The 13,106-nt window shown below is 39.3% G+C and overlaps 1 protein-coding gene across 3 annotated transcripts in view; it reads right to left on the bottom strand.

Moving 5' to 3' along the window:
- Positions 1-7,658: 7,658 nt before the first annotated feature.
- Positions 7,659-13,106, bottom strand: part of CEP128 (centrosomal protein 128) — a 447,512-nt gene continuing 442,064 nt past the window's right edge. For all 3 annotated transcript variants that reach the window (XM_043918906.1, XM_043918908.1, XM_043918907.1), the window contains one exon: positions 7,659-9,788. In XM_043918906.1, the coding sequence (XP_043774841.1) occupies positions 9,661-9,788 (128 nt within the window). In that variant the 3' untranslated portion in view covers positions 7,659-9,660. The remainder of the gene's footprint in view (positions 9,789-13,106) is intronic.

Raw genomic sequence — 13,106 nt, 5'->3', positions numbered from 1 at the left:
GACAACATCTGACCTCAATCATGGGCGTCAGGATAAGAAATGCATAACACATGGTCACAACTCAAAAGCAGTGATGTCAAGGTTACTGCAGAGGATGGCAGCTGTTCAGTCGGACATCTGGATCTTGGTGGCTCCAGAACTGATTGTTCTCACATGAGATCTGTCCATGAGAAGTTCAGCCCATCTTCAGTAATAGTTCTCAGAATCTGAATGAAATTTTCATGTAATGCCCAGTGAATAACACATTTTCACATGTACAAAATATTCTTGTTTCTGGAAAGTAAACATTGCCCAAAAGCAAAATATTAAAACAAGAAGGATTATTTCACGTTGTATGGCTGTGCCAAACTGATCCTTCACCTTTAGTGTTTACACTCAGAGGAGATCAAGGACAATGGAAGGGGTTTGGCTGTCTTCCCGTATTATTTGATAATATAAATATACACAGCTTTGTACTTACCTTTCCAAAGTTCATTTCCTTCTCTTTTCTGAGAATAATAACCAGCAAAATGTTGATAGGCATGATAGGTTTAGCACGTGCAAGTCTGCTATATCAATTTCAAATGGTGCATAACTATTACAATTGTTAGGCAGGAATTAAGAAGTATGAGCACATTTAAATATACATATCCAGCTAATCAAATTTATCAGCGCATTAAGTGAAGAAATTATATTTAAATTCTTTAAAATTATAAGGTTAAGATTGGTAATATGTACAGAAAACCTTTTTTTGCCAATTAAACAAGACACACTAGATTCACACTAATTAATGAATGATCTGGAAATGTGATAGACAGTTGAATTAATGGAAATAATGCTTTCTTGGATAGAAGGTCACTAGTCCTGAGTAACGTATGAACATAACTATGTGTTGACACAGTCCCTGATCAACAATGGTAAGATTTTCCAAAGCGTATAGCAGCAGGTATAATACGATGCATCTGTATATTCAAACGGCTTTTATAAAAAAGATTATCTATATATCTACCTGGTATGAATTTCAAACCCTAAAATAACTGAAGACATTTCAAACACACTTGAGGGGTTATGCTATCTGCAACTGATTTGGTTTTGTTATTTATGCAAGACCTGTACATTTCAGTAATTTTAGTGCTGCAGTTGGCTAGCTGGGGGTGTAAGTTCCTCAACAAAGTCTCTGGATGGGTCCTGTCATGGTGTGATTGCTCAAAAAACAAACACTCTTCCAAAAACCATACTTTCTTTGATGTATGGCATAGAGTAATATTTAATTCAAGTGTTTAGAAACTGAAAGAAGTGCTTGAAAAGCTTTAGTTAAGAGAATTGGAGAATTCTGTATAGATTTTGATTTAGTCCATTTCTAAGTATATACATGGATGGGGAAGCAACCTGATTTGAAACCAGTCAAATGATCAATGATACATAATGGAGGGTAAAAAATGTAAGATAAAAAGCCAAGACAAATTCTATTTAGCCATTAATTATCAGAGGATAAAGAGATGGAACGATGTAGTAAATCTCTCATCTCAGTTACAGACAATGAGGAAAAGTTGGATGAGACTTGAACATTCAACAGTCATTAAATCAAAATCTTTCTTAAAGTGACACTGTCAGAGTCTGGAGCTGACACACAGTGGATGACTATGAGCCACTGGTATAGACAGGAAAAATTGAAATCACATGTAAAATGACAATACAAAACCAATGCCCCAAATCCAATTGCTCTCAAGTTCCTGGGAGGAAACAGGATAAAAATTCAGTCCCAAAGAAGTTCACATCTTTTTGATAATCAAATATTAGTCTACATTTCACCAGAGAGAAGAGCTATACCTGTAGGTCCTGATTTAATTAGATGCTCTGATGATGGTTCTGAATGGCTGACGAGCTCTTGTTAATAGAAGCTTGCTAGGTGAAGCAAAGGGAGAAGTGACCTCTAATAGTAAATCAAGCACCTTTGGAAACTGCTTCATCTCCTTAACCTAGGTGACCTGGGCCCGGAGTCATAGTTTGGATACCTGGGAAACTACATATTAGGAACTGGGAAATAATTTTTTTGCTTTGTTTTGTTTTGGGATAGAGACTAAAACTCAGAGAAGGCTGAAATCAAATGAACTTTTAAGTTCATATGACTCTTGAACTTCAGCATTCATCAGAATCACCTAGAAGACTTATTAGAACCTAGACTGCTGGCACTTTCCCCAGTTTCTGAAGCCTTAGGTCTGGAGATGAGAAATTTGTAGTTCTTACAAGCTCCTAGGTGCTTGCTGTTGGTGCCACTGGTTTGGGGACCATACTTTGAAAACCAGTGCTGTAAGGAATACTGAATAAAAAGATATGTGTTTTCCTCAGAAAACTATGATTTGTCCTCAGTGGAATCTAATCAGTAGGTTTATGCACAGTTAAAATATAAAAAATGAGCAATGACCCACCACTGTTAATTTGGAACAGTCAAACTAACCTCACCAAAGGCTGCTCCAATGGAAAAAGTGGGAAACTCTTTCCACGGTACACACTGGCTTTACTGGCTGTGGTCTTAAGTCAAAGCACAGAATGAACCTTGGCCAGCAGCGTGAGGTCTCTCAAGTTTGCAGCTGTCGGGAGGAGACTGCTCTGCCAGTGACTCTGGGCAGGAAGTTCCTCGTTAGAACTGATGCATCTATTTTATTCAGCTTGGAGTGAAAATAAATAAATAAAAAGAGGCCAAAGTCTCTAGGCTTCTCCGAACTTCTTTTAACTGCCTGACCTCCCCAAAGCCACCATGTTAGATGGCTTTGCCGCCATGGCTGCTTTACTTCCGGTAACCGAAGGCTCGAGGTTCGGCGTGATGGGAAGTTTTCAAAATGGCCGTCATAAATCACACCTGTGGAATAAATAAGATGAAAATCCCAAATGACAGACAAACACAGGGCACTCAGACTGGAAAAAAAAAAAAAAAAAAATCTGCAATAAGGTCACTCTGCATCCCGGTCCACACGGCCAGCGAGCAGTCTGTCAAGAACATTAAGGAACAGTGTCATTTTCATCAGAAATGGGACATTATGGTGCACAAGTTCAACGGGACTTCTCACAACGCTGCTTTCCAGGACCCTGCATCACATAAAGGATGGAGGGCTACCGCAGTTTCTTCTTTCAAGTAAACAGTTTAAGATATTGTTGTTGAAGGCGACACAGCTTCCTCTGTGTTCATATCATTTTACAGAACTCCTGCCACTCTTCATTCCCTTATTCAGCTAAGTGCTCAGCAATAATGGACAAACAAAATCTAAACTAGTGTTACCACTACCCTAGGGATAACACTGAGTGAGAGTTATGCAGTATGATCTGATAATAGCTGGCTTTAGGAGCTGAAAAGGAAAAAAAAATCTTGTAAGGGGATATATTAAGACATTTAGATTTTAAATCCTAAGTCCAACATGACGCATATTTTGGGAATTGCTCTGTTGGCTTTAAGGTTAAAAAAAGTGGGGGCGGGGGGATAGAAATAAGTCCTGATATATGAAATACATATTGTTGTTCAGTCGCTAAGTTGTGTTTGACTCTTTGCGACCCCATGCTGGACTGCAGCATGCCAGGCTTCCCTGTCCTTCACTAGCTCTTGGAGTTTGCTCAAACTCATGTCCATTGAGTCAATGAAGCCATGCAACCACCTCATCCTCTGTCACCCTCTTCTCTTGCCCTCAATCTTTCCCAGCATCAGGGTCTTACCCAGTGAGTCAGCTCCTCTCATTCGATGGCCAAACTGCTTTAAAAAACAGCTGTGTATCATCACACAGGATGAAGAGAAACACTCGTCTTACCAAGAGAAGTCTTTCACACCTAGTTAACAGACCAGCCAGATCATTAAAAAAAAAAAAACACCTTGTATTTCATGTGTTAATCTCACAAACTCTTTATGGTGCCATTGTCTTGTATCTTGAAATGCATGCCCAGGCACGTGAGCATGACTCCAGTCTACAAGCTGGCCCAAATCAAGGACACAACCGGCTTCCAAAGATCCTTAGGAAATGACTATGGATCCCAGGGGAAGAAATGAGAGACACTTGGAGGGAAAAAATATTTCCAATTGAAATTATGTCAAGAACAAAGAGAGATGCACTATCTTGAAGTACAAGTTTTCACGCTATTGGCCAAGTTGGGGCTTTTAAAAGCCATTTGAACCCTTGGTGGCTTCAAATGATTCAGAAATAAATTGAAACATTTGCAAGGGGAAGAAAAAAAAAGGAGATTGTAATTTGATGGAAAACATATCATAAAAATAAGATATGTCCCATTGTCACAGGCAAAGCCCATAAAAATTCACAGGAAATAAAAATAGAATATGGGTAATAAAATAAAATCTAACTTTTTTCTCCCTTGGTCCTTAGTCTAGTTCCACTTGCTTATAAGCATGCAGAGGCCTCGAATCCATCCTTTCAGACCAGGGTTCCCAGGACCAAATGGCCATTCTGGATAGAGCTCCGATGGGCTATGTCGAAGGCAACTCACAACAATGATTCAAGGTGATGGTAGCGGGCCATGTGCAGAGACACCACACCCAACACTGATCTGGGCTCTCAGCCGCCCAGCTGTGCCCCCCTCACCAGACCTCTGCCCCCTCCCCTCCCTGCTGCTGGGACCCCTATAAAGCAGCCCCACCCATGGCCTGTCCAGGAAACTGTGTCCTTCAGAGCTCATACCACTTCATTCCCTGATCAAAGAATAAAGCTCCTCTTTGCTTCTCGTTCTATTGGCTTGATCAACACTGGGGAGGAGGACCCTTGCTAGGGGACCAACTCTGGAGGCTTGGTAACACTTGCAAAAGAGGCATGGTTTTACAAAAACATGAAGTCAGACTCTAAAGGAGACTGTCCAACTAGTTACAAATGAACATATGCTATTATCCTTCCTTCCCTCAGAATAAGATATTTTCTCTTAAATTATGACATCTGAACCGGTGGTGGTTTAATATTCACTAATTCTGTTTAAAAAAAAATACTGCTTCAAGCCAGTATTCTGATCTTTTATTTTCAGTCAAGTATACAGATGACACAGAACTCCTATATTTAAGGATAAGTGGTAATTTTTGCTATTTATTTAAATAATGCCAGTCAAAATCCTTTACCAAAGGATGAAAAATGAGAGGCTGTCAACTCATAAGGATCTATGGAGAGATGATAGAAGACAGTCTGGGCATAAACGTCCACCATCTGCCAGTTTGAGGAAAACAGCATTCATTCCAGGGAATGGCAAGTATGCAATCAATGCCGTAGAACAGCAAGTTACTGTTACAATTACAGGTTTTAAATGTATGGCTCTAATTTGACTACTGCAGCACTTTTTTCACGCCCCCACCTATATGCTCAAAAGCGTAAGGTTTTACATTCTGAAAGGTGGTGCATGCATGCTAAGTCACTTCAGTTGTGTCTTTTTGCAACCTTATGGACTGTAGCCTGCCAGGCTCCACTGTCCATGGGATTCTCCAGGGGATCCTCCCAACCCAGGGCTCGAACCCACTTATCTTATGTCTCCTGCATTGGCAGGCAGGTTCTTTACCACTAGCACCACCTGGGAAACCCCTGAAAGGTGGAGGTCATCAGATTATATGTTTGTTGTTTTTACTATCCTCCTGAAAGAGAACTAACATGCTGCTATGTTTAGAAATACCACATATTCCTGCAGAGAGCAAGGTAACAAGTTCAGGCTGACGATTGTCTCATGGCTTTGGACCATGTCAGAGTTAAGCTGTATTATGGAAGCAAAGATACCAGCCACAGTATTCCTGGGTTTTCAACCAGGAGAGTAGTCAAAGACACGTGACATTCAAGTCCTTTTAATTGGCTGGTCCTTAAAGACATGAAGGTGTGACAAACACCAGCCAGCCAGCTCCTTCACTGTAGGCTGCAGAGATGTATCAGACTCCAGGGGTGAACCGTAGAAGCTGACTTGGTAAAACTCCAAGTGGCTTGGCTTGGGTTTGGATTTGGATTGGGACATGGGCATGGGGTGGATAGAGCCACAGAGGCTGAGATGGGGACAGATGAGGTTAGAACTTGAAGGTTCAGCTGGTTTTTACCAGAGCACAGCAGATTCGTTTACTTTGTTACTGATCAAAAGCAAGGGAGACTTCCCTGAAATTTATTTGGGGGCTTAGAATCCAAAGTTCTGTTTCTAGATGTAAGCATTTCTCCTAGCCTTAAATGAGATGTGTTGTGTTTTGAATGGAAATGAAACTAAATGGAATCTTTCATGGTTTAAATGTCTTTCCTCAAATAGGGAATAAGCTGATATGTTTTTACTGCTAAACTTTCAAGAACTTAAAAGTTGAAAGATGTGACTATTTTCATATCATACTTCAGAGCATGAAATGCCTTTATATACAAACTTTCCCAAACTTACTTTCCAGCTTAAGGTTCATGCTTTAGTTTTGATCCAAGAAAACCAGATGCTTTCGTGAGGACAGCTTCCTCATTTGAAGGCCATGAAAATCACAAATTTTCTGTTTTGTTTTAAATTGAGAGAAAACACTGGGACATTTTGTTTGGGGAGGGGTGTAAGAATGTTGAAAAAGGAATAGCTTCCTCAATGATCATTTACATTCTTGGCCTTCACCATATAACGTGTAGTTGGGCTTATAGTACAAATTCTCAGTAAAACAATTTTAGATATTTACCCCTTCCCAAAAAGGGGTTTGCAAAGTAAATACAACACCTAATTATATGGAAGATTTAAGTCCTACACAAAACAGTTATTTGTTTTTTAATGATAAGATTCAATATAGATTAGGGAACATGTGATAATCACTGTGATTATAAGAATGCTTTACATACCTCTGACCTGAGCCTTATGCATTTGCCACAGTTGAAAGGAGGAAAATGAAGAAAAAGAGGCTTAACTGCATTCTTAGCTAAGCAAGGAGGTGCTTTTTATCCACATAACCTTTCAATTCAAATGCCTTATGTGCACGGTTTTGTTCAGCTATAGTAAAAATATGTAATAGTAAATATATCTATTAGTAAAAATATGTAAACTGTAACAAGAAGGAAACTTTGTGATTCTGGTAAGCCGGATGCATAAGATGTTATATAACCAACTGGTTTCCAGCCTTCAAATCAGACATTAGTCAAGGAAATAATAACAACCTTAGCCAATGGGAAAAACACCAAGCCAGATTTCTCGCAGCTGTGCTTCTCCCATCTGCAGCCTTCAGTAACTTCAGTGGACGTTTAGTGTGTTTAGGGAGAAAGATGGCCAGAAGAATCAAAATTATTAAACCGAAAAGGTCAATCTTCAAATTAAGTCTGGGACCACGATCGTCTCCAGAATAAGGCTTATTCTGTCCAATGTCCTAGTGCTACAAGCAACATGGCCGACCAGCCTCAGCTCAATGGGGCTGATATCACACGTTATCCTGCCAAAGGGGTGAGTAAAGGGAAAACCGTTCTGGCTTCTGAAATGTACAAACCAAACTATTAGTGTTTCCTTAGCATTCCTTTTAAATTTCCAGCTCAAGCTTATGGTGACTGCAAGAGATGGGAAAAATCCTCAGAGGAGACAGGCCCTTGGATTTAACTCCACATAAACAGAGGGCCAAGGTATTTCGACAAAACTGTTGCTCACAAAAACTTGACTTTGTCTTTGAAGTTCTTGTGTGTTCCATACTTAAAGTCAGACACCTCATTCATCCAACTGTAGTATAGGGACTTCAGTAATATGCAATGCTTTAATTTTTTTTTTCCAGATTTAAAAAAAAGGCCTTTTATAAGATCCTTTTCTGTTATAAAATCATCACCTAACATGTTTTCAAGGATGTGCCAAGTACATAATCTGAGCTACCTCCACTTTTCAGGCTTAACTGGCCTGATGTAACTTTTTTTAATGACCACAGATTTTTTTAGAAAGCTAATAATCCTTTTTTTTAACCCCACAAAAAGCTAATAATGTTTTAGATCAGTTTCGATTAAATAGAACGGACCACATGAAGTTCCTACTAATGCATTAAATGAAAAGTTATCTAACATCTACCTGTAGGACTTAAGCAAAACCTGTTAATTTCTCCCTTGTTTTCTTCCCAGTCATTTAGATCCACATAGATAAAAATGGTATTAGTTAAAACATCAATGAAAATACTGACATAATTTCTTAATATCCCAGATATTACTAAAGAGTAATAATTCCACTTGCACTGAAACCTCTGGTGCTCGTTAGCACATTAGCAGCTCCAAGTCTCAAGGTTAAGGTTAGACACAACCAAACCAAGCCTGCTTAGTGGTGTCTACTCCAGGATTTCTCCAGCCAGCATGAACACATCACTCCTTTCTCATGTAACTCCTAATGCCAAATAAAGTTTGGGACATGCGCACCTGTTTGGGGGTCTCTTTTTCCTTCTTAACACCGTGATTAGCCTATAGCAACAAGTCAGTAAAAGATTTTTGGAATGAACAAATGATAAAATGCATGGCTGCATATCAGAGGTTGTATATGTTGTACTGGTAAATTGTGAAATAAAACATCCTGTCTTCTGTAGTAACTGTTGCATTTGAGTTCATGGAGAATGCCATTTATTCTGCACGTTTAAATATGGTAAGTTAGGAAAACACATCTTGAGTAGAACAAGAAACATCTTTATGAAATGTGAGAGATCTAAAAAGCAAGTAGATTTGAACAAACACAAAATGTAATGCACGTTATGAAGATACTGCTTTATTGTCCTTGTCTCCATTCAGAATCTTTCCATCATGACCCAGTGGGATTTAGTTCCTGGATGTTTACTTCTATTTAGCATTTAATAAAAATCTTTCTTCACTGGTAAATCAGCATGTAAAGAGAATAGGTTCTTAAAAACACTTTGATGTTGAGAAAGACTCTTAGATACTCAAAGTGTTCAGACAGATAGTACCAGATTATACTAGAACTCTTGGCAAGTAAATCTCATGGACACAGGAGTTTGGTGCTATGATTCTGGTCAGAGTAAACCAAAGATGGTCTAGGATATGACCGGAGTGATCACAGGGGGATTTTTGGCCACAAAAAGACAAATAAATAAATTATGCTACAAATTCTTTATAACTCTTAACAATTCAGATTTCATTTGTAAATTCTTCATTGTTACAAAAATGGATGATTGGAAATAATTTTAAGATACTGCATGTAGTAACAGACTGCTGAGATGATGGATGTTAACAATCCTGAGCATTTATAAAGTGGACTGTCTAATATTATATATGCATATCTCCATGACATGTTATAACACATGATCATTTATGAGGGAGAAAGCATCAAAATAAAATCACTTGTATACAAATGCTCCCTGAATTCAAAGTGCCAGAAACTTCTGCCTCAAGGAGAACTCATTTTCCTATTTTTCAGCCAGTCATTTTTGAAAGACCTCAATTAAAAATCCAGATTTTGGTCAGAAAAATGTGACTGACTACACCTGAAAGTGGAAAATGCAAGGTGAAAAATATTCTTCTTTCTCTGCTGGTGTAAGTTGCCAGTAAGTTAGCTGTATGTCATTCACGAGCTGATATTATTTGGATTGGCTTAACTTATATCATCCACGAAGACCGACTGCACTGTACTTCAGCCAGTGTTTGGCAATGCTGAAGAGCAGACGCTGCAGACAGGTCTGCTAGATTATCTGGGCCAAACTGTGGCAAGGATACACATACTATTATTTGTAAAACACTCAGGGAGAGTAACTAATTACATTTTGCTGTTTTTGCTTTCGTATTCCTCCTTTCTGGGTTGTGGACTTCTTCCATCCATCAGTAAACTTGGGGCATCTTCCTTGATTGAAGGTGAGTCTGGAGCAACTGTTCTTTGGGTAAAGGCTGGCAGGGTAAGAGAAAAGAGAAAAAGAAACCCGGATGAATATAATCCCTGGCTTGACAAAACTGTAAGTAATCATTGCATTTGGTTACTAGTTTTCTATAAGCTTTACCTGGACTACCAAATCTTCAATTGAGGAATAAAATAATTTACTATATTAAAAAAAAACCCCACATATTCATGTCATATGTTTGTTTTGGATTTGAAGAGTGAGGGTAGAAGGCGGGTGTTGATCAGTATATAGTGACATTAAAGCGCACGATTTTAGAAGAAGAAATCTGAAGGGCTTCCTTTTTATAGAAACTTCTGTTTTACACAAAAGCAAACTGAGACTAGATATGGAATCTAGGTTTACTCTTTTTCTACCACCTCTTGCCTCTCTTCTGAGCTCCAGATGCCTATATCCAGATGTATCGGTCAGTCCTCCCACTTCGTTTCTTTATCTCTGATGCCTGCCTAGCCCTTGCTCTTCTTCATCTTAGAAAATGACATACTCATCCACCCAATTTCTGAAACCTTGGTTCCTTCCTTCCCGTGGCCTGCCTGCTGGACCCGTCCCATTTAAGGGTAAGTTCTGAGGAGTCTGCCTTCCATTTCGCCTGAGTCCTTCTGCTTCACACCATCTCTGTTATTAATACCATCATCCCAGCCCAAGCCACCATTTTCTCTCCTATTTTCATCTTGCCCCATTTCCACACACTGGAATTGTCTTTCTAAAATGTTCATCAGATTATGTCACTCTGCTGCATTATCCCTTCCCTCCCCACCCGCCATGGCCTCCCAGTGAAATTAGAATAAAATCCAAACATCTGATGGTGGCTGAAAAGACTGCCATGGGACCTCATCTCCTACCATGCTCTCTGCCAATCACTCTCTCCCTCACTCATTCTCCTCCCTCTTTTCCTCCTTCTGGGGTCTTTCCAGTTCTGCCCCTGGATTAGCAAAATGCTTTCCACCCAATTTTAACTCAGCTGATTCTTCTTGCCATTCAGGTTTCAGCTCAGTTATAACCTCCCATTCACTAATATAAAGTCCTGGTCCAGGTACGTTCTATCATTTCACCTTTAACACATATTAAGTACACTAACTTTTCTTTTTAGAGCAGTATGATCTGAGGTTAAGGAAATGAAAAAAAAAGTTCTTTTTTATTAACTTTCATTGATTTGCTTTTCTAAGAATCTCAAGTTAAATTAATATGTAAGATTCACTTTCAACTCCTAAAGTAACCCCATGAAAAACCACAGTCCTTTCTTTCTGGGATTATTTATTTAAATAAACATTATTTACAACAATGCTAGAATTATAGAAAAATTGCAATTTGCATTTACGTTTAAAATTGAGTTTATAGATACCAACTCCATGAACATTTCACATTTGAATCTCAAAGAACTTGAGACTTTGAGAAGTCTTCAGTTTGCTCCAGACTTCACTCCAATCCAGTCTGGTCTGGGCCCTGGGAGTGAAAGCCCTGTCCTGAAGTTGTGTCCTTTAGCCTACAAGGAGCTATACATGGAGACCAGTGGTCAGTCACTACTTACAAAAAAGTAAAAATGACAGTTTCCAAAGCTGGCATTATGAGTCTCCCTTACTAAGCCCCCACTGTCTACAGGCTACAGGTAATGGAATCCAAGCCTTCTAAAAGAGTGTCCTGAATCATGGCCATAGCTTCCAGCCAGCCAGGATAAATTTGGTAGTAATCATGGCTCTAAATAATGGATTTCTGTGTTCCTATTTCCAATGGTCATATAAACTTACAATTTATACATTTCTCCCCTTCTTCCTGGCAGGGAAGCATCTACCTTTTCTTGAATTGACCTGAACTACACAAAGCTGACATAAATTACTACTGAAAACAAACTTTCATTAAGGCTGGGTCATTTCAGAGACCACAGATTATGCAGTATTTTCCCATTTCCTTTGTTTTTCCGTGGTCAGTGATTCTGTGCTTTCGGTCACAGTTTTGACGGGGCACTGAAGTCAGCAGGATGACTGCCTTAGCATCTTCAGCACAGACAAAAGAGCCTCATCCAGGGCGAATCCCAACCCGAATCAGAAGGAGCCTGTTCCGTGGGCTCAGAAACTCGCGTCAACCTCAGCACCTCAGTTACCCTCCTTGTCTCCACACAGGTCTCAGCTGCTCTAACCCCCACCCCCCACCCCCAGCTTTCATGCTGCATTCAGAAGTTAACAAGAAAATCCAGCACATGCTAGTCAGACATAAAAGCTGGAGTTTTCTTAGTAGCATTTTATTTTTATAAGATTCCTTTTTAGCCAGAGTGTCCATACATACACATATCAAACAGCACCAGAGGACTACACAGAAAGACTGCGGTCTCTTGCCGCATCCCTCCCAACCCCACACACCTGCTCCCTGGATTCAACCACAATCAACTCTTTTAGCTTTATTTTCCGTATTTACTTCAGTTTTTGAAAGAAAAAGAAGCTTATATTGCTATTTTCTGAGTTATCATTTTTAGACGTATCCACACCCATCCACTTCCCTTTACCCCATCCTCCCTATATAGTTACGTCTGGACTTCCAGTTATGTCAATAGTGAGTATTTATATTGACTGTAAATATGGCTCATACAAACCTAATAGGACTACTCTGACAATGTTTCTTTTCATTTTTTCCCCCTGGAGTTATTAATTGACCTGTGTTTTTATTTATTTATCTATTTTTTATTTACTCTTTCTCTATAACCATCCTCAATTGTTTCTAATAGCTCAGTTAGACTTTGCATGTGCCTACTAGTAGTTTTTCTAAGTGCTCAAATGAATCCAATGATCTATCCGGTTTTTTAAAAAATGTATTTCCTAAAGCTTTTCCTGGTGGAATCTTTTGTTTCTTCTTTCCCTATGACAGAACTGAAGAATATAAATGTCTAGATTAAAAACACCCCAGAGCAAATAGGTAGAAGACCCATGGGGAGGCATACCATCACAAAACTCATGGAGGTTAAAGAGACAATCCTAAAAGTTGCCGGGCCAGGGGTGCAGGGGGGTAGCAATGGTGAAAATGATCATGGCAGAGGAATGGGAGTCAAACGAAAAAGACAGAAGATTTTTCAATAGCAACACTAGATTTTGGAAGATAATTGTGTGATGACTTCAGAAGGAAAGTCTTTTTTAACCCAGAATTTTATAGCCAGCCAAAGTCTCAGTCAGGTGTGAATGGAAGAAACCCATTCTCAGAAATACGAAAATGAAAATATTTACCTCCTTTTCTTGGATGTGCTCCTGCAAGAGAACTGAAACCAGCAGAGGAAGGCCTGGGGTGACCAAAGAAGCATGGCCATCCATCCATACAGGAGGAAGGG

Source organism: Cervus elaphus, chromosome 12, assembly GCF_910594005.1.
Source record: "Cervus elaphus chromosome 12, mCerEla1.1, whole genome shotgun sequence".
Lineage (NCBI taxonomy): Eukaryota > Metazoa > Chordata > Mammalia > Artiodactyla > Cervidae > Cervus > Cervus elaphus.
Note: the sequence above shows the minus strand (reverse complement) of the source record. Positions and strands in the feature narration are given on the sequence as shown.